Here is a 20,810-nt window from a genome sequence, read left to right on the forward strand (position 1 = left end):
CAATTAATTTTGAAAGAAATACATGATTTAGCTCACTTATAAAAGTATTTTAAAACATCTGTGGTACTTCACCAGGGATGGAAATGAAATCCCATATATTCCAGTTTTTGCTGCAAGCTTGATTAGCCACAGTGTATAGGTAACAAGCTCAGATGTGTCTTACTAAACTCATTGTAGAACCAGGAAACTATCAAACTGCTATGCAACAGGAGTCTTGTTTCCATCCCTGCTTCATTAGGTTAAATAAATCTATTTGCAAGCCATGCTTTCAAAGTGCCTTGCACTTCCTGGGTCATGTCAGCTGGAGGGTGACATGCTTTCAGACAGTAACATGGCATGAGCCAGAAGATACTGCTGAATTAATCACTACCTAGAAGTATGGACCAGATGCAGTTTACATTGTGTGAATGGACCACTGTGGTGAACCATTCACCACCCAGAACACTTCTACTGTGCCATTGAGCATGCTGGATTATTTTTGTAGAAGTTATTGTAATCTATGTGCATGTGGTATGGCTGGAGTGCATTGTAATGAGAATTCATTCCCACAGAGAGTATAGGTTGGGTGTATACCTATTCTCATTCTGGACTGGCTGGGAGGTACCAGTGTATGTACACATAGGATTGAGTGTTTTTGCAAAGCAATCGCTAATTATGTGCACACAGACGATCGCTACATTTGTGTGTGTGTGTGGGGGGGGGGGGGTAAGATTGCAGCCCCACCACTCATAATGAGTGTATATCAATATTGAAGTATTGCCATGACATTACTTTGACACCTCTGGCTTTTGTAGGGTTATTATGCTGTGTTACCGCTATGGGCAGGTGTGTGTGTGTGTGTGTATGGTCCCAGCGAAATTGCAAGTAATATTTTAACAGCAACAATGAGGTATCATGCAGAAAACAACGTTGAACTCATTAAGCAGCAAGTAAAATGGTCACAAATATAACCGTTTCCGTTGTGTTGAGTCATTTTCCAATTAAAAGTCCAACACAAGCTATAATCTACTATGCCACTAACAACACCTTCGGGACTGGCACTGGTTTTTAATTTTTATTTTAATGAACACTGCTGCGGAAGTTGCCGAAGTGGATTGTGGTCTAGGAGGACGCCTGGATCCGCAGGAAGGAGTGTCGCGGTCGCTACCAAAGAAAATATTAAACAAAACGCGTGGTACGGCAATAGATTTAAAAATGATCTTATTGTTATTATGTACAACATTGTTGTAGCTTGAATTGTTCTTTTGAATACTCTCAAATCGGTCAGGTTCAAGAAACGGGATCTTGCATCCTGCTATGTTTCGCTTGCTGTATTTGAATGTGTTTTGTTTTCTTGCGGACTGCATCGGTTTTGCTCTCGTCTTTTTTCAGCGTTTTGTAAGCGGTGCAATATTTATTAAGAAGACGGATTCTGGAATGTTTGCAGCTTGTCTTTTTTGTGTTCTAAAATCTATTCATGCCATGTTAAGTTACGGCCCTCCACGGCGTTGGAAGATAGGCTCTGCAGGCCGACTCTCCTGCCCAGGTTATAGTGTGCAGGTGCGCACTGTTTTTGTTACGAGAAGCGAGGATTGGTTACAAATTGAAGTAGTTGATTGCATTGCTCATGAAACCAAGCTAAAGCCCCACACGACCTTAGTCTACCGACTGTTTTAATTTTCATCCTGGAAGACACGTTTTTGTCGATGCCTTACCTGCGATTAAACTTCTTGTCAACCTGCCCCGTCCCAGTGATTAAGCTATGTCGATAAACACACTGGGAAATGAATCAGAATAAAGCAAAACTGAATTAAAAAACAACAAACAAAACCAAATTCCTTTTCATGTTTAACGCTTATATAATAAGCGTTATATAATAATAAAGTTGTATAATTAAATATTTAATCCTCTTTATTGAGTGTATGTGACAACAGGACAAAATATATATTTCTACATTTGGTAAATAGGACTTAAAAGAAATCAGTCCTTAAAAGTCACTAATAAGATAAGACTGAACGGGTTAAACTACTCTTGCACTTTCTCTCCTCGCTTAGTTTATTAAATGACACTTTATCCCCCTTTTTTTTTTTGAGGCGGGCTTAAACTTAATATATTCATTTTTCCTGTGCCGCTTTCTGCACAACGAACACTAAAGATTAGTGGAATGTGAGGTGACAGGTTTGTAAGGCCCTGCGCATTCGAGCTGTGTGGCTGTTAACATTATAAAGTTTGAATAATCAGGCTCAGTAGAAAACGGGTGTGTGACGCAAACGTTAAAGCCTACTTTTAACTGCGCTGCATTCAAACTAACGCAATTCCACTGTTAGAAAGATAGTTTTAAAATAAATAAATAAGCAGAAAACTTTTGCAATACTCAACTATTAGTCAGTGAGCATGGTTTGGAGAGATTCAAATGCTCTTCGTGGGCTCTTTCTTTCTCTGTCCTGAACTTTGCACAAGCTGTATTTAGCTACACCCACCTCCTGGGCACTGAGATTGCATTCAAACTTAAGACTCCTAACCAGTAATTATCAGACATTTTTCTTTCCATTCCTGGTTGCATAAAAGAACACCTGTTATGTAACGGTTTGTATCATTCTACAGTATAAGCATCTGCTGCTTATTGTGATCCAACACAATTACGACTATTTGAAAAATATTAAAGTAAGTCCATGCTGACTTTACTTGGCCAAATAAAACATGTTGTGTGATGTTTATAATCTGTGCCAATTGTATTTTTACAGAGCACTTTGGTAGAATCTCAGAAGAGGAAACGGCCATCGCTGCGTTCATTCTCCATTGAACTCTTCATCACGTCCAGCTAGAGTGTCTTTGTCGCTGGGGGGATAATACGGATTTCTGTATTAAAAAGCTGGTCTGTGGAGGGATTTCCAGCAGGATCCTGTGTCCTTGCCACTGCACGGTCTTTGATCCTCTGGCAGCCCTGCTATGACGGACCAGAGCAGCAGCAGGGTGGACAGCTTTGATCTTGGAACAAGTTCAGACAATAGTATGCAAGGCCAGGATGCCTGTGGCTCCCAAAGCGGCAAAAACGTAGACAAGGCCATGAACCTTTTCACCACCCTTGGCCTCTCTCCAGAAGACTTGGATTCGCTGACGCACATCCCCGAGGATCAGCTCACCGTGGAGACGCTGCCGAAGATTATCATGCAGCTGAAGGCGCAGAGAGCCGAGGAAGGGGGCACCGCATCAAAGCGCTCTAGGAATGATCGCTCGTCCTCGCGAGAACAACCGCATAGAGCCCCAAGTAAACCTTCCGGCGTCAGGAAATACGGCCAGCTAAGAAAGGGTCCCTCTCGCAGCTACGAGCGGCTTGACTACGATGAGGGGAAGGGAGGCAGCAGTGACCGGTATCCTGAACCATCCCGTGGTCACTATGAGTCAGAATACAACAGGAGGGGTCCTGTGCCTGAAAGGTCATTTATGGAAAGGAGGACAGGGTCTCCCTCTATCAGCAAGATTGAGGATTACCATGGAATTCTGCCCAAGACCTTTCCACATGTGTGCACCCTTTGCGACTTTTATGTGCATGCTAGTAAGGCAAGTGAATGAACAGTTTTAGTTTTTTTTTTTTTAACGTGTGTGTGTGTGTATATATATATTAGATATATATATATATATATATATATATATATATATATATATATATAAACTAGGCATTGGAGTAACCAATCCTATCTATATGGTATGGTTTTAGAGCCTCTGCTTCAAGTTGGTATTTTATGTAAGCTAGCAGAAGAAACGTAGGCCAGTGCTTCCTATATTGTCGTTCCATCGCCCTGGGTCTGCTCCCCAGCTGTGTTTGAAACTTTTGTGTTTTACATGCAGCGTTTCCTTTTCTTTGCAGTCCTGGAATCGTCATATCGATGGGTCACTGCATGCACATAGTCGGCAGCTCCTCCTGGATCAGTAAGAATGATTTATTTGTATATTGTGTTTGTGCCAAATTCATTTGCTAAGTGGTTAGTACAGTTCATTGAAATGGGATTGAAAAAAAGCCTTGTGATGGCTTGATGCATTCTGCTTCCTAGTGGCATCTCCACATATTCAAAACCAAGCTTAACCCTTTCTATCCTGCATATCAGCATTCACTGAGTAGTGACCAGTGGCCAGTGCCCTGTACAGGCAAGTTTATATGTATGCCTTCCTGGTATTTATTAGTGTGACTTTGATGGTGTGTGTGAAATATCTCAAGGTTTGTTTTTTTTTTTTTTTTTTTTTTTTTTAAGAAATACATTTGCTGCATTTCTTTAACTGTTTACTTTGATTTGCAGGTATCCAGAATGGATTCCCAAGAGTATGCAGAGCAGAGAGTGAGTAGCTTGTCATGTTTGAAAGCAAGAATATTAGTTATGTCGCCTTTTTATTTTATGTTTGCACCTTCCCCTTTCCTTTTTAGTGAGTTGCAATCATTCCAAAAGTTTCTCAGCATCGGAATTCACCTGCAAGGCCTGTGCCTATAGAATCCTAGTTGCCAACTCTTTTTTTAGCAGTTCCTTATTCCAAAGAAATCCCATGGTGCACTGGCTGTTCAGCTCTGCTGGCCCTGTCTGTGGTCTATAGTAATGGTATGAAACAGGTTGTGCCAGTATAATAACCTAGGAGATTTGCATTTGCTACATCATGAGAAACACAGTTCCTCAGATTGCATATTTTTTTTATAATAGGGATACACTGCTTGTTCTTTCCAGTAGGCAGGATCCTCTTGAGGTGGAAGCCAATGGAGAAGATGGGTTCATTGATACCGGTCCAGTTGGGCATCAGAGGAGAGGAGTAAGCTCTGACTGGAGCAAGGGTAATAGTTAATTTATTGCAAACCCAGTGCATTTTGTTTTGGAAATAAACCTGACTGTTGTTTTAAGACAATGGTCAATCAGTATTGAAGTAAGCAACATTAAAGCATAGCTACCGACTTGATTGTTTGCTCGTTAATTATGCTGATTTTGATTTCACCGAGTCGTAGCATATTCGTCTGTTTTATTTATTTATTTGCTTTTTAATTTGGAATTGCAAATTTTATTTTGCCCCATTTTCTTCCCAATTTGAAATGCCCAATTCGTAAGCCTGGCCACCCGCTGCAACCTCTGCGCTGACTCGGGAGAGACGAGGGCCGTCAGCCGTCCATTTCTTTCCACTCTGCAGCCCTACCATGCAGCTACCTCAGAGCTACAGCTTCGGGGGACCATGTAGCTCTGCAAGCGCCTGGCCAGTCTACAGGTGTCTCTGGTGCACACGGAGTTCCTTTACCAGATGCGCCACTATGGAGCCTCGTGTATTCGTCTATTTAAATGCTAAACATTTGCACGGGATGCATGCAAATGTAAAATAGTGTTTTTTATAAACTCCATTCTGTTTTTAAGGTGGAGGGATTTCAAGCCAAGATAAGAGGCGGTATGCCATGAAAGCACAAGTAAGTGTGACTCGTTATCAGCTGAAATATGAAGGGAACTGAGATTGCCATCAGGGCATATTTTAAGGTGGTTTGCTTGACCTTGACTTTGATTGCTTTTCATTTACTAGTGGTTTTGGGGATAGGGAGCCCTTAGATTTCCCCCTTAACTTCCTTGAAACCTTTGTTCAGTATACTTACATTTTTCATTTGAAATTGCCCGCACTATTTCGGGATCCCAGATACTGGTCATATATTTTGTATGTCTCATGACATGTAAAGCAAATAATGCGTTCCACGACCAAATTTAGTTTTCTTTTAACAAACCTGGTCTCAGGACCGAAGAGATGACTGTCTTGCAGCGTTTACAGAAAACTGTAGATGTAATCATGGTGTTGCCCAGTGAATATTTAACATGCTAGTTTAACTCCTATTCCAGCTGGGATAAAGAGGCTACATGCAGTTTGTGTTTTTGTACTACGTGCATAAAGTAATGAATCTTCCACTAACAGGAAGGAAGAAAAGTAGTGGTTGCAAAGTATCTGAATGGCACGTGTTACCTGAAGGATTTGCTGGATCTGGCAGAGCCTTTTGGAACTGTAGTTAATCACCTGGTGGTAGTGAACAAGGTAAGCAATGCTGTATTCAATATTCAGCGTTTACAAGGAGGCTGATCTAAACGGTCATGAAAATAGGCTTTGTTTATGCCTTAGTCGCTCTCGCCTGTAAAATCAGACCTTTATGGAATTTGCAAGTCACCTGAAATTGCTGTGCTGCAGGGTCACTGCAAATAAATTTGCACTGCTCAGCCTCTGAATTTTGATCACTTGCTCGTCACACACCAGAGGTTGTGGCTGAGGCACCTAATTGAAGGTATGTTTGATCACCACAGTTTAAGGCAGGAAACCAGTCCAATTCCTTCGAATGAATTGATATTTTAGAGATGTAATAATTTTGACTGTTCAACTGCTTTCATTTGAAGCCTGTGTAACTGACTAAAAGTGACTTCAGGTGTGATGTGTTGGAATTGATTACAAGGGAATTGGGAATTGATTTTTAAAAAGGAAATTGAATTGTTGCTGTGCTGCTCTCCTGAAAGAACTACTGCTAACAGCTTGCAGTGTGATGTGTGTAAATGACATGATCATTAAGAAATACTTTCAACATGATTTAAAATAGCCTGGGACTAAACATAATGGTATAATATATCCTTCAGACCTTCCTGGAAATGCTGACACATGAAGAAGCAGCTTCTATGGTGAAATACTACCAGCGTACAACCCCCATGGTCCGTGGTCACGCAATACAAATGTATTTGTCTACTGCAATTAACACGATTCAGGTATTACATTGTTGTTTTTTTTTGTTTTTTTTTTTACTTTTACAGAAACAGTGTACCTGATTTACTGTGCTTTTGTATGTGTGCAAAGATATATGATGATTTTTTTCTGAGTGAAACAGAAGATTCTGTTTGTCTAAATCTAGAAGTAAAGTTTTTTTTTTTTTATTTGCAACCAGTTACTGGAAATCCAATAAGCTAATATGTGTAGCTTGCTTCTTGTTATGTAGTTATTAATGAATATAATTACCAGTGGTTTACATGTTTCTTCTGAGTGGCTGTTTGTTTTTGTTTAGTAGGGTTTTCATAGATTTCCCCCTCTTTCAGACACCTGGACGGGTACGAGCTCCAGTACAGAGCCAGGACTCTGGCTATGCAGTGGTCTATATCTGTCACTTGCCTCCTTCAGACTTTAAAGACTCCGAGTTGATCGAATTGGCTAAGCGGTTTGGTCCTGTGTGGAACTCTCTCATTTTAAAGCATGAGGTAGGAAATAGTATTTTTTAGGAACTGTTTGAATGAAGTTTGCATGCTAAGTTATTCCAAAGTATACGTGTAACTGTTTTGTTACAAAAGAAACCATTGTAAATCTAGTTCATGCATTTAAAGAGGCTTGGTGATAGTGGATTAATGCACAGTGCTGTGCAACAAGGGATGTGAATCTGTTTGTTTTCCTTTTGTTTTTTCCTAGGCATTTGTGGAAATGGTAAACCCTAGGGATGCAGAGATGATGGTGAAGTATTATACAATACATCCTCCAAAATTGAATGGCAGAAAAATCAAGATAATCACTTGCAAGAAGTACAGGAGTCTGAAGTAAGGAAATAATTCATACTGCAATTGCATATTCAACAATAGCTGTACCGTATATATATATATATATATATATATATATATATATATATATATATATATATATATATATATATATATATATATAAAAAAAAAAAAAAAAACTCAGAGTAGTAGTTTGTCCCCAGCATGCACATAGTTAGAAATAACAGAAATGTGTTCTGTTCCTAACGCGCTTCTGAGGACAGTAGAGGAAGAAGACTACACTACTGAAACAGTTGGTCTACATATATCCTGACCAGGGTATTTTTCTGATTCTGTATGATAGGGTGAAACCTGGCAACGCTTCCCATAGAGGCAAGGATAGCAGCAGCAGCAGGCGGGTGAATGAAACATCCGGAAGAAGCAAGCGGTCCAGATCCAGGGAGAGAGCTTCCACAGCCAAAGAGGAGGGGGGGTCCTCGGGGAAGGAGGAACAGGAGGAGCCTGGAGACCAGGGATCAGAGGTGATGGATTTGGAGAGCAATGCCGAGGAGGGGGTGGAGCTTGGGGAAGAGGAAGATCCAGAGGAGCCTGACCCATTTCTGGACTGTACTGAAACCCAAGGGGCGGAAACAAAGGAACAATCGCTGGAGAGTTCAGAGACCAAAGAAGAAGAGCAAGTGGAGGCGTCCTTGGAAACTTCAGCAACCCAAGGGGAGCAAACAGAAAAGGAATGCCTGGAAAATTTAGAAACCCAAGTGGAGCAGCAGGCTGAAAATTCCCTTGAAAGTTTAGAAACTCAGGAGGAGGAAACGGCAGAAAAAACTCCAGAAGGTCCAGGAACCCAAGGAATAGAACCGGCAGCTAAAGCCCCAGAGAGTTTGGAGACTCAGGGATTGGAAACGGCAGATAAATCTCTGGAGAGATCCGAGGCCCTAGGGGAGGAAGACAGTCAGCCAGCAGACGAGAAGGCAGTGGCGGACAGTTTTCATGAGGAGGTAAGAACCACCGTTCATCCAGGCGTCAGAAACCCTCTGGTGAATGTGTGTTTTGTAACAGTCAGGGGTTATACTGTAAGGCATGGCTTTTGCTGTAACAAAATCATTTAAAGAATCTGAAGGATGTTGGGACAGGGATGTGTTTTTGTTACCATGCATAACTACTCTTTAAAAATGTTTTGGAAGCCCTCTTGACTGTTGCTCATATTTTGTCTTGCAGGAGGAAGGAATCCCAGAGTTCCCTGATAACTTGGAGGATTTGGTTACTTTAGATGAGGTGGGAGACGAGGAGGAAGCAGAAATGACAAGGCTGGATTCGGAATTGGCTGCTTCGTCTTCCAGTAAGCATGCCTCATTAAGAGGCTAATGTGGTAAAGAAAGCCCTTGGGTCACAGTAAACTAACCATTTTAGCTGCTGTACCAAAATATCTATTACCAAAAATGTCAATTGTCCTTTATTATGTGAATGGCATGCATTCCATGTGTAATTCAATCATTACCAAAACCACAGTCATTAAGCTTCCCTATGTCACTGAGGTAGAACACAGAGTGTGTGTCTCAGTTAGTAATCATGCTTTTGTTTCTGTTGCAGGCAGTGCGCAGAAAGAGAAAGAGGTTGGTTGAAATACCACAGAGAAAAACAAGAATGTATTTGTATGCTTAACCCAGCCATGAAAAACTGTTTATATTGAAAAGGTCTAGATATAACAGATCAGTAGGTATGTCTTGGTAAGGGTTGGTTGCCTCTGTTCAAGGTAATGCATTTCAGTATTCAAAAATCCTAACTTTAATATTAAGCCATTATACTCCAGATAAAGAGCAACCTGTTCTTTGAAAAAAAACACCCTGTTAGTACACAATGAATCCCATTACCTCTTTGGTCAATCAGAGACGTTACTTTATAATAAAGGTATAGCAATGTAAAATTGTTTTTTTTTTTTCTGATAAATTAAAGTCGTTGCAACATATAATTAACATCTATAAACAAAACGCGTCAAGCTCATACACAAAATACAGACTTGTGCATGGTACAAAAATAAGACATTTGTAGTTCAATTTAGAAGAAATGTTGTTTTTTGTTTCACAGCAGGGGAAGATGGTCAATGTTAGTTTCTCTAAGAGAGGTTACAATTTGGTCAAGGAAATTCTCCGCCTGGCTGAACCATTTGGGAAAGTGGTGTTCTACAAAATATTGGAACAAAGGAATGAGGTACGTATTTGCATGAACGTACAAACCCTGGAAGGCCAAGAGAATTTAGTGGAAAAAATTCCCATTGCAGTATGGCTTTGTTGGTCTGCCACCATCGCACCAGCCCCATTTTCAAATGCCGATCCCCTTCCTCAAGGAATGCCTCATTGGCCGTGGCAGTCCTACTGGAGAGGCAGGGACCGCAGCGGCCCTTACTAGCCAGCTTGAGTGCACATCTGCAGGGCTGTCTTTTGTCCTCCAGGGGCCAGGAGCTCAGCATTGTCCGCTGTCCAGTTCTTAGGACCAGTGGCATTGGGATCGGGATGAGCACTGACATTTACTTCTCATGAGCTGTTGTGGGCAGTTGGTGTCGACAGAACTTTCTGAATTGGGGTGAAAACACACACACTCGCAATACTAAAAGTCACGTTCTGTAACCATGGATAATTTTTTTTTTATTTTTCCCCCCAATGATAGGCAGTTTTAGAAATGTCAACAATTGAGGAAGCAAGACAAATGGTGGATTTCTACAAAATCAAGCCAGCTATGCTTTACAGAGCCAGTGTTAAAATCAGTCTGTTAAAGGTAAGTTTGTTCTAATATACACTGATGTAAGGAACCACATATCTCTCTATTCTGATGTAGGAAGGAATAAAGAAGACACGTTTAAAAGGTTATATTAAGAATTGGCGTTCAACTTGTAGCAGATTATAGTCTTAAATCTCTTACAACATTTGTTTCAGAATTTTCATGGCGGACGAGTTGTCTACTTCCATCAACTGCCTTCCTCGTACTTTACAATCCACTCTCTCTTAAAGCTTGCCAGACGGTTTGGGAAAGTGAAGTGCTATGTTTTGATCTGGGTCCGCAATGAGGTACTGAAAAGCTTGTTCTGAAATACATCAGTGTAGCAGGTGTAATGTTGCTTGATTATGTTTATGCACGTGTACATGTGCTTTGTCAAAGATTATACGTAGGGCTTCTGTTTTTATTAATTTAATTTTTCAGTGTTTATTTTGAGCTATTTTCAAGTTATATATAAATGTTTTTTTTTCTGGGCTTTCGCTTTTTATATACTGTAATATATACGTTTTACTTTTCGTCACAGTATGTATCATAACTCGACAATACTTGCAGACTTCAGTTGTACCTTCTTTCCTTAGCTGCCTTCCACAATGAAATCCTAATGGTCACTGGCATATTCTTCTGGGGTTTTTGTGTGTTTTTTGTAGGGAAAGAGGTCAAGTCAACTTGAATTGAGTCACCATTTCCAGTGTTTTTCCGATATTTGTCGGATATACACAGATTTCATTATTATTTTCTATCGGGTGGGTGTTTTATTGGTTAAAACTGAAAATCAGAAGTCCCAATTATAGAACACTGAAGGTCATCTCGGTTCATTAAGCAGCAGTAGCACAGATCCAGCCCAAACCATGTAAATGCACAGTAAACTGTGCAGGTTTACTGCTTCTGTGGAATTCAAGCTATGCAATTCCATTACTGCCACAGATGGAACTTGCATCACTGTTAAAGTATAATTAATTTAGGTGCCTTGGTTTGGCACAGTAAATCTTGGCATGATCTGAATCCTAGTAATATGGATATCTCTTTCAGGCTTTTATTGAAATGGAAACCTCTCGCTCTGCCTTGGAAATGTGCCGGGAGTACAAGAAGAACCCTCCAACGTTAAACGGCAAAATGTTGTCAGTTTACCTGTCCAGGAAGGACAAACTCCTGAAAGGGTAGGTACTGGTACGGTTTTATTATGAGGATAAATACATTCTGTATGTTTGTAATGTCCTGTAAATTCTGCAGCTGTCAAATGTATAAATTTTTTTTTTTTTACCCTGGTGTTTTGAAATTTTTGCAGGAGGAGACCTCCTTCCATTTCCCCTTCCCCAGAACCTCCTAAAAGATCCAAGAGGGAGCGGCCAGAGAGGAGCAAGAAAGAGGATGAGACATCCAGGAGCTCGAAGTCCAGAACCAAAGAAAGGGAGGAGGCGGAGGACAAGGAGGGGCCCCCGCAGAAAAGGGGACGCAGCCAGGAGACAGGGGAGCAAGGAGAGTGTCCGGTGAAGACCAGGGAGGGGGAGCAGAAAAAAACCAAGGACAAGGTGCTGTTGGATAAGGAGGCTGCAGGCAGCCAACAAGAAAGAGAGACAGCTGGGGAGCCCAGCCTCGGTGAAGGGGTAAGCAGCAGCCAGGATGCCTGTCTAGGGGAATGACTGATGGCAGCCGTGAGCGTCTTTGCAGTCGTCATCTTCTGATTTATTTTATAGTGACATTACTATAGTCTTGTGAGAAATGGTAAGCAAACACTTTTGCATATTCAGAACAATGTGAAACAGCTGTTTTGTAAAGCAACCGGATTTCAGCGGATGCTTTCATTTATGGATTATAAAAAAAGCTGTTCTTAATATGAAGATGTGTGTTTTTCAGGATGATGACATTCCACTCACAACAGATGTTGATGTAAGTGATGAAGCAGGTCTTCCAGAGGGTCTACGACCTGGGGCTTCTGCAGCTAACAAAGTGAGCAGCCAGGCCCTTCATAAACAAGCGGATAAGAGTGAGCGCACAGAAGAGACCCAGCCAGTAACGGATGAAATGGAGACCGAGATTGTTCATAAAGGAGGTGCATGTGACTCTGCGAATACTGATGAGAAGACTGTGGACAGCATCAAGCCTGAGCCCACACCTACCACCCTGGGACCATACCAGCCTAATAATCCCGTCGGTAAGAGAACATTCTGGGGTGAAGTTTTTAGTGTTCATTGCAGTAATGCAGCTTGTGAGCTATGGTGTCAAGCAAGGGCTGCAACTTCATTGGTCATGGCGTGGAAACCCAGAATCTTAATGTTGTAGTTCTTATGGCTTGCTGACTGTAAACATGCTGTAAGCATGCAAACCCCACACGTGTTGTGCTATATTACAGGTTTGGAGCATGTGAAGGCTGGTTTCTATTGCGATCTCTGCAGCCTGTTCTACACCAGTGAAGAAGAAGCGAAAGTTACCCACTGCAGCAGCCTGGCCCATTATCAGAAACTGCAGGTAAAATATTGCAGGTATTGCAGCCATAGTGTTGAAAGGAATGACTTGGAATTTGTACAATGGCTTACAATTTTGCTATAAAATGGTCATTTCTCCTTTTTTTTTCCTCCAGGGAATGTTAAATAAAGAGAATACAGCAGCAGAAAGATTGTCAAGCTGAAGGAGAAGGGTTTCAATCCACCAGACCTTGGGTTCAGCCTGTCTTTAAAAAAAAAAAAAAAAAAAAAAAATGAAATGCAGTGAAAAGAATTCACATCCGAATTAAAGATGCTGTATTGGTAAAAGGAAAACTTACCATCCTGTACATAGTTCCTCCTTGTTTAGTATCCAGTAGTGACTGACTGACTTACTGTTTGTTGTTGTATTTTACTGTTCCTGGAGATCTCATCTAGTTACGGCCAAACAAGTGAGAATGAATAGGAGGTGCAGTTACAAACCCTGCACTGCAAATCGTGGAAATGAAAGAATCAGACCACGGGAGTTTTCTGATCACTTCAATGTGTTAAGCATATAAGATACCGTTTCTCTGCAGGTGTTGTGTTTTTTTGTTTGTTTTTTTAACATTGTATGTAGTTCAGAGTATTGGCTAGAAGTGAAAAACACAAATGTTAGGTACTATAACTTTTTTTATAAACAATGTTCATGAAGTCTGCGAATTTTAGAATCTCAACTTTGGCTTTTTTTTTTTCTTCTTTTTTTTGGTTTGAGTTGCGACAGTGGACATCTTGCTCCAGTGCTTTACATATTAACCGCTGATAATTCATTGAAGTCCTGCTAGGGTGTCCAAACACGGCCTAGGAGGGCCTTTCTACTCCACCTTTAACAGGTGATATAATTAACTACTTCAGGGTCTGGATGGAGTTTTGATTGGCACAATTAAACATTTTAGAACAAGGTTGGAACAAAGACCAGGAGAGAAAGGGCCACGCTTGCCCACCCCTGTTGTAGACGTTTTAAACTGTCCTGGAATTCATAGATGTGGAGGAGGGGAGCTACTTCCTACACACAGAGAGAGAGGGAGGGAGATTTTTTTTGTTTCAAAGAAGGCATGTTTTGATTTAAATTCATTAACTGACAAATTGGAACCTAAACATGTTGCAAAAGCTTTTTAAATTCAGTATCATTGTCGCCAATACCCTTAACTTGCACAAGAAAAGGTTTTGCTGCAGTAACTGTTTTACTGTGTTTTACTGTACCTTGTATAAATAAAATGAACTTCAGGGTTTGCGACAAACTAAAAATACTGGTTGCTCCAGACCTTTACATATAGTCATTTAAGAATAATGCACAGTTCGGAATTGGACTTAATGGTTTCAATGTTAAATAACTTTTTTTTTTTTTTTTTTTTATTTAATTTTGGTTGTAAATGGAATAAGTTTTCACATCCTTGAATTGATGTTTAAACACTAAGGATTGACTATTCTGAGTATGTACTTAAGCAAAGTTTACACACTTGGGGGATTTTCAAATATGATTGGATTACAGAACGATAAAATGGTTCAGCTTTTTGTATGTTAACTTCACTGTATGCTCTGTTAAGCTCAGTTTAAGTGATGTTGTTTCTGTAAGTATGATTTGCCTTTTTAGTTCCACAGCTTCGTACCAAGCATTGAAAATACCCCCCTTAGTCATACACTTACGGTGTACCAGACCAGACCTCCCCTGTAATTGTTTGACGAAGTGTAAATGTAGTTCACGTGTTTGAAGATACGCATTTGTGGTACACATGCTTCAGTATTAAAATGACTTTCATTTTGGTTTGGGTTTTGTGGCCTCCTTGTTTTCATTTGACGCTTTAGACCATAACAACAGACTGGCTGTGAAACTGTAGCAGCGTGCAACACAGCAGAACAGTTAACTGGAGCTGTGTTTCTGTAGATTAGCTTTGGGTGTAAAGAGGCTTGTTGCTAAAAGACTAAACCCTTGTGACAAACTGAAAATTGTTTTACTGTACTGTATAAATGAATATGTGCAAAACGTAATGAACTGTAATGAGTCCATTTGATGAAAGTACAGTGGTATTGAATATACTAATTTCTTGACTGGGCCTGATTTGGATAGCTAGAGAGTTAATTTTAGTGAAACTCAACTTTGTCTATTGTTCAGATATCGTACACCCACTTGCATGGGTGTTACAAGCACAAACCATTAAACATTCCCAAGACCCTTTGCATGGAAAAAGAATGTTGCGTTGATGATGCGTTTATAATGTTCATCCACCAGTCCGTTTATTGAAGGTTGTGAAAAGGTTTAGTTGTCATAAAGTTAAAAACAGACTATAAACAAGTGAATATGACTGAATGATCAAGGTCTATAATGATCTGTACATACCCTGTTTTCTATTGTGAAGCAAATCACCACTGGACATCACAAATAAACACACAGTTTATCATCATAGAATAACGTTTTTACAGAGTATGTGGCGTCTTACACTAACTCGCTGTACTTGGGATGGGGGATAAACTGGAAAACAATGCGCTCATCAAAAAGGGGTTTGTATTAAGCAGTGTGCTAATGAGTGATTGAGAACATGTTTTAAAGATAACTAATAATCACCTGTATTCATTTCAGAGAGATTATATATATATATTCCCTGTATAATTTTAACATAGACTATGATGTATGCTGTTTATTTTTACAAGGATATTAATGTGTAGCGAATGTAAGACTTTGTATTTTTACAGCGTTTATTGTTTATTGTGATGTCTGTAAGTAAATGGACCCCCCTATATGCAGCGATAGGCAGCACATGACAGGTGATGATAGTTGTGTGAGCTCATAAGGAGGAAGGCGGTACTAGACGTGTCTGTGTTACCAAAAGAAAGAAGCCAAGGACTCGGAGCGGCCATATTAGACCTGAAAAAAAAGTATCGTTCAGCCAGGGAGTTTCGGGCGTCTGCAGCCATTTCCACACCTCAGCATTAGCTATCCACAACACACGCGTCTCGGTAGGACACGTTTTCTGTCTCTTCTTTCTTTCTAGACAGTGGACAGGTTAAAATCCGTTTTGTGCTGCTTTGACAAGGAATCATCAAGATGGCAGACATGGCGAAAGCGTGGAGGAGGTTTGGCGAGAGGAAAACTCACTTTTGTTTGTAAATGTCCTACTTAGACGGCACTGTTATGTTGACCACGATCTGTATTCAGTAACTGTGATAGTGTGTGGCTGTATTTCGGCCTAAGAAGTGTGTTTAATGTCGTATTATGTTTGTGTTGTTGGACTTGTAAACATCCGGGAATCTGTCTCCACCCACCAGCCGCATTTGGTTGTGTTCAATTTTACTTTGTTAATTTTATTTAAAATGTTAAATTAACGGACAATGTCAGGCGCAGTTTAAGGTAGATGCCAGGAGATGATTTGTGTAGTGTGCATTTTTTCATTAACAAAGGTACCTTTGTACTACTAGGCCTAATATATTTCGGCATAAAAATGCAGCCGTAATAATATAACTGTACTGTAGTACAATTCCAGGTTCTGTGTTACATGCAAGAGTGGTGTCTCCATTGCCATAGAACAATAACCCAGTGTGTAACTGAATTCTGCATGTATGCCAGAACCTTTTGCACCACCTAGACTGTAGCACAATTACATACCAGTGTTGCTCCGTGCATTGGTGGTGTAAGGCCTCCTGTTTGTCTTGGGTGAATTAAACTGCACGCTTTAAAAATGAATGTGTTTGAATCCCAAGGATTTTCTTCATGTAAGCAGTTCCTGCTTTCTTTATAGTAGTGTATTTTGTGTGTGTATATATATATAGTGTTATATATATATATCATCTTTCAAGTAGAAAGTAATGCATTTTACAATTACAGATGTTATGTCATTAGAACCAACAATAGAACCCAGTAAATAAGGGTATGAGTTTGGAGCATACTGTGTGAACAAAGGATGGGTACTGCAAGGATGCAGATGTTTGCTTTCTGACAGATCTGAAAATAGAAACATTTTAAGCAATGGTTATGTGCATTGCAAAAGAATAGAGATATTTTAGTGTAATTACAGTAGTGATTTACTCTGTTGTACATTGATCTAATCCAGCAGAAGTGAGCCTGTAGAGTGCATTTGAGACAAACTGTTTTGTGTAGTTTAGCCATCAGCTATACAGTACAATTTGCCATGAACGATGAACTATAAAACATCGTCAGATTGTGTGTTCTAAAAATACTGTGCAATCTGAAATACTGTTCTCCAGAATTGTTTAGTATAGCTCAGTGAAAGAACCCACTTAATGGCATGCTGAGTCCTGCTCTAACTGAGCAGCTCAGAGTGCTACAGAACAGATTTAATCTGTCAACTGAGTGAGTGGAAAAATTCTCACTCCTAGCGGCTCAGTTACTTAACGCACCCAGTAAATCATCTAAATATTAAAATATATGTGATAGTTGTTTAGTCCTCGTATTTCAGTCCAGCTGAAAAACTTACTTTCTTATCTCAGAGGGCAAAAATGAAAGACACCAGCCGGAGCAGCACCACACCCAGCATCATCAGTGATGACCTGATTGTCAATGGACAGTCCCACGATGAGGACAACCCTTTCGCTGAGTACATGTGGATGGAGAATGAAGAGGAGTTTAACAGACAGGTATGCGCATGTGATTAAGTTGTAGCGGTTCGAGAGGACAGCTGGTTCTGCGGGATACAGAATGCAGCTTGCATGTGGTGCGGTGGCTGACGAGCGCTCTGTGTTTCTTTTTTTCAGATTGAAGAGGAGCTGTATGAGGAGGAATTTATTGAGCGATGCTTTCAGGAAATGTTGGAAGAGGAAGAACAACATGAATGGTTCATTCCAGCAAGGGACCTGCCACAGACCATCAATCAGCTTCAGGGCCAACTCAACGGGCTGGTCATCAGCGATTGCAGTGTGTTGGAAAGCCTTGCGGTCAGTCCACTTTAGCTTAATAAACTCCTTGTGCATATACTATAGTTTAGGCTGTGATGATCAAAGATATAACCCATCCGTGCGAAGGTCAGACACTCGTGAGACCAACGTCTTGGATGGTTTTATGGTGTACTTGTACAGTATTTATAGCTGTATTTGTATCCAGTTTTGCAGAGCAAGTAACAGTGAAGTAAAGGCCCAATACTACTTGGCCTGACGTTTTTTTAAAAGCCAGTATTTTTCTTGCTGTCTGATGCTAATTGGATGTATATTTATTTTTCTCTTTTCAGGTCCACAGTAACTTAAATCCAAATGCGAAAGAGTTTGTTCCTGGGGTCAAGTACTGAATATCAGAAAGTAGGCCTCTCTTAGTGGATGTAGGTCAACCTCCACACTGTGAAGCCAGTATTAGATGATTCATTGTGAAAGCTTCTCTTTGTCACTGTGTTACACTTAATGCATTGCCAAAGTTTTCAGTTAGTCTTGCATGCTTAAAGTGCTGAGACTGTTATTAAAAAAAAAAAAAAAAAAAAAAAAAAAAAAAAAGCTTTTGTTAGCTGATACGTCTGATTTTTGGGTATTATGAGACCAGTGAGTAAGAGGCACCAGTCAATAACTGTGGTTACTTGTGCAATCTATGAATCTCTTTATAGTGTTGCCTTAATGTAAAACATGTCACTTCTTCAACGCATGTTTTGGTGTTGTATAAGTATTTCATAGATGTTCAGATAAATGTATGTACTTTTATTAGTGAGTACAACATGCAGATTTGCATTGCTTATGAAGGCATCTCTAAAGAGAACCAACCTGCAGCCCTTTTATTTTTGTATGTATTTCTTTTTTCTCGCAGTAGGGGGAGGGTTAAGTCACACAGATGCTGCATTCTTTTGTGGTCAGTAGGTGGAGCATTCTCCCCTTTTTTTTTTGTAGTTTTGTTTATATAAAAATCAAGTGCCAGAATGCTAGAGGGTTTTTTTTTTTTAAACCTATTATCCAATTTAAATTTGGTAATCCATGCATATATTACATAGAAAACAAATTAATTAATATTATAGTGCATGTTTACTGTTCTATAGATTTAACCAATGCTTATTGCTTTTTTTATTATGAGATTATTTCTCGTGTGGGAGGGGGGAAAAAATAAAATTGCTATGTAACACATCAGTTCAGTTACATACACAATGTTAGATTGGGGTCTACCTGTAGTATGTACTGGCTCTCCTTTTTTTTTTCTGCAATGAGATTTTACATTGTTTGCACTTCTGCAGAATGAATCTACTTTTATTTTGAAGCAGCTCTATATTTACGAGAGGTTTAAACAACGACCAGCAATAATAGCAGCACTGATAAACAAAGTATTAAGTTTTTAATTACTTTTTTTTTTTTTGTCCTGTGTTTTGCCAAACTGCCATTTTGACAACTGTTACCTGTAACTGGTGTGTTATCTGAAAGACTGCTGTTTTAAATACAATGAGATGGTTCTACAAACTATTCCCTCTGCTTAAGAATTGTTATCGGATAGTCCTTTAAGCAGCGTTCACCAGGTAGGTCAATCTAAAGAGGAAAAGATCTCTTGATATAATACGTCAATGAGGTAGAAAGTGAATTTTTTTTCTGTTTAAGTTGAATGGTGCCTCTGACTTTTTTTTTTTTTTTTTTTTTTTTTTTTTTTTTTTTTTCCTTCACAAAAACACTACATTCAAAGTCTACAGCACAGAAAAGGAAAAAAATCCTATATAAAAAAACTATTTCATAACCTGGTAGTTTTATACTGCCACATACAGTATGTTGAATGTTAATAGTATTAAAGAAAAAAAAAATGTAAAAAAAAAATACATATATTTTTTCAAAAATATTTAAAAATAAATATTCGTGGAATGTATTTTTGTGTGTGTCTCTGTAACTTCAAGGCTGTCTCCTGTTCCACTTTGTCTGGATTTCCTGTAGAAGTGTTGCACTCTGTTCATAAGCTACAGCTACAGGGTGATTACATACACTCAAGCTGTGTTTTATATACTAGGGCTGGGGTCAGTTCCAGATCTACAATTCCTTTTTCAAATCCATTCCCTTTTTAGGTCAAATTGGTAGTAGAGGACCTCAAGGGAGGGAGGGGTTTGACCAAGTCACCCTCCTTTTTCATGGATGTATGCCTTTGTCTCATGCCAAGGGTTGAAGATCATCTTCTACAATGTATGGTCTCGTTTTCCAGTGCAATAGTGCAGCAGTTATTAGATATAGAAAGTAAGTATTTTTTATACGCGTACAGTTATGAAGTATAACATTCAGCATTAAAGTACATTTTTGAGCAGTTTATATGTGCAGTGCATGTCAACTGTTTCTTTTGATCTACTTTAACCAAAAAAAGGGACTGGTGTGATCTTGAAAGCTTTTGTTTTTAAACTGAGAAAGCATGCATTCAAAATCCAATATACCTTTATTTTTATACAAGATTTACTGCAGACATATTTGCAAACTTTAAGTGTTTCTCTTAGGGTATCAAATAGGTTTGGCCATGTCAATTTGTATTCTACGTCAATCTTCAAATACTTTTGATTCTGTGTTAGGATGGAATGTGCTGAAAGGATTTGTATTTTTGCTGTGAACAGTTGCACACTTCAGCAAAAACTTTTAGGTTATTAATTGCAAATGTGTAACCACTAGGAGATGATGTTGCACAACTGTTAATCTTGGTACTATAGTCCTGTCGTCTCATGTCATGGCAAACATTTGTCCCAATTTGTTGGCAACAGAAACTGTTTTCTTTAAGAAATTTGAATGTGTGTGTTTCATTTATTTATTTTTCTACCGAGTGCTTCATTTGTGAATTTAATATCTTTATTTGAAACTCACACTTTTAATGTTAAGTGGAATTAATGGTGTTTTATTTCTGTCCAGCAGTGGGCACTGTTGGACTAAAACAATAGGTGCGTTTAAAACAAAGCATACAATGAGCCAGTCGCCTGGGTTCGTGTTCATGGCAAAGTGCCAGTGGTTGGGCAGCATCTCTAAAAGGGCTTCTACAGCATGCACTTTGAAGCCTGGATCAGGGTGCTTGTTCCTTTGACTCCAGTGATAAAGCAGCAATGGCAGAATGCAATGGATCAGACTCCCTCTCCATTGTTGCCTCCACAGGTCAGATAGCCCCAGACTGAGGTCTGCATGCTGATGAGCTGGGCAGATGTCCACGGCA

At 39.6% G+C, this 20,810-nt stretch overlaps 2 protein-coding genes across 4 annotated transcripts; both read left to right on the forward strand.

Annotated features, from left to right (window-relative positions):
* The first annotated feature begins 1,094 nt into the window (after positions 1 to 1,094).
* Positions 1,095 to 12,976, forward strand: LOC121297246 (matrin-3-like). 3 transcript variants are annotated; one of them, XM_041223429.1, is made up of 21 exons: positions 1,095 to 1,174; positions 2,724 to 3,540; positions 3,848 to 3,909; positions 4,275 to 4,313; positions 4,692 to 4,795; positions 5,361 to 5,410; positions 5,902 to 6,018; positions 6,606 to 6,731; positions 7,056 to 7,214; positions 7,420 to 7,544; positions 7,849 to 8,500; positions 8,721 to 8,841; positions 9,093 to 9,115; positions 9,588 to 9,710; positions 10,167 to 10,274; positions 10,433 to 10,564; positions 11,304 to 11,431; positions 11,560 to 11,878; positions 12,129 to 12,426; positions 12,625 to 12,754; positions 12,853 to 12,976. In XM_041223429.1, exons 2-21 carry the CDS (start codon positions 2,929 to 2,931, stop codon positions 12,860 to 12,862), a joined length of 3,438 nt encoding a protein of 1,145 aa, XP_041079363.1. In that variant the 5' UTR covers positions 1,095 to 1,174; positions 2,724 to 2,928; the 3' UTR covers positions 12,863 to 12,976. The 3 variants fall into 3 exon arrangements, with proteins under 3 accessions (XP_041079363.1, XP_041079361.1, XP_041079362.1); XM_041223427.1 differs by having other exon boundaries at positions 12,625 to 12,740; XM_041223428.1 differs by having other exon boundaries at positions 4,695 to 4,795; positions 12,625 to 12,740.
* A 2,549-nt stretch (positions 12,977 to 15,525) lies between these two features.
* Positions 15,526 to 19,411, forward strand: LOC121297442 (polyadenylate-binding protein-interacting protein 2-like). The gene is made up of 4 exons (XM_041223768.1): positions 15,526 to 15,688; positions 17,177 to 17,323; positions 17,441 to 17,620; positions 17,911 to 19,411. Exons 2-4 carry the CDS (start codon positions 17,186 to 17,188, stop codon positions 17,965 to 17,967), a joined length of 375 nt encoding a protein of 124 aa, XP_041079702.1. The 5' UTR covers positions 15,526 to 15,688; positions 17,177 to 17,185; the 3' UTR covers positions 17,968 to 19,411.
* Positions 19,412 to 20,810: the final 1,399 nt, after the last annotated feature.

This window comes from Polyodon spathula, chromosome 22 (assembly GCF_017654505.1).
Source record: "Polyodon spathula isolate WHYD16114869_AA chromosome 22, ASM1765450v1, whole genome shotgun sequence".
Classification (NCBI taxonomy): domain Eukaryota; kingdom Metazoa; phylum Chordata; class Actinopteri; order Acipenseriformes; family Polyodontidae; genus Polyodon; species Polyodon spathula.

Bases quoted from the DNA above. Each gene is read 5' to 3' on its own strand.
- LOC121297246 (XM_041223427.1), top strand. From the start codon at position 2,929: ATGACGGACCAGAGCAGCAGCAGGGTGGACAGCTTTGATCTTGGAACA. The intron at 4,314-4,691 runs GTGAGTAGCTTG...TGTTCTTTCCAG, and splicing joins AAGAGTATGCAGAGCAGAGA to TAGGCAGGATCCTCTTGAGG. The intron at 10,565-11,303 runs GTACTGAAAAGC...TATCTCTTTCAG, and splicing joins TGATCTGGGTCCGCAATGAG to GCTTTTATTGAAATGGAAAC.
- LOC121297442 (XM_041223768.1), top strand. From the start codon at position 17,186: ATGAAAGACACCAGCCGGAGCAGCACCACACCCAGCATCATCAGTGAT. The intron at 17,324-17,440 runs GTATGCGCATGT...TCTTTTTTTCAG, and splicing joins AAGAGGAGTTTAACAGACAG to ATTGAAGAGGAGCTGTATGA. The intron at 17,621-17,910 runs GTCAGTCCACTT...TTCTCTTTTCAG, and splicing joins GTGTGTTGGAAAGCCTTGCG to GTCCACAGTAACTTAAATCC.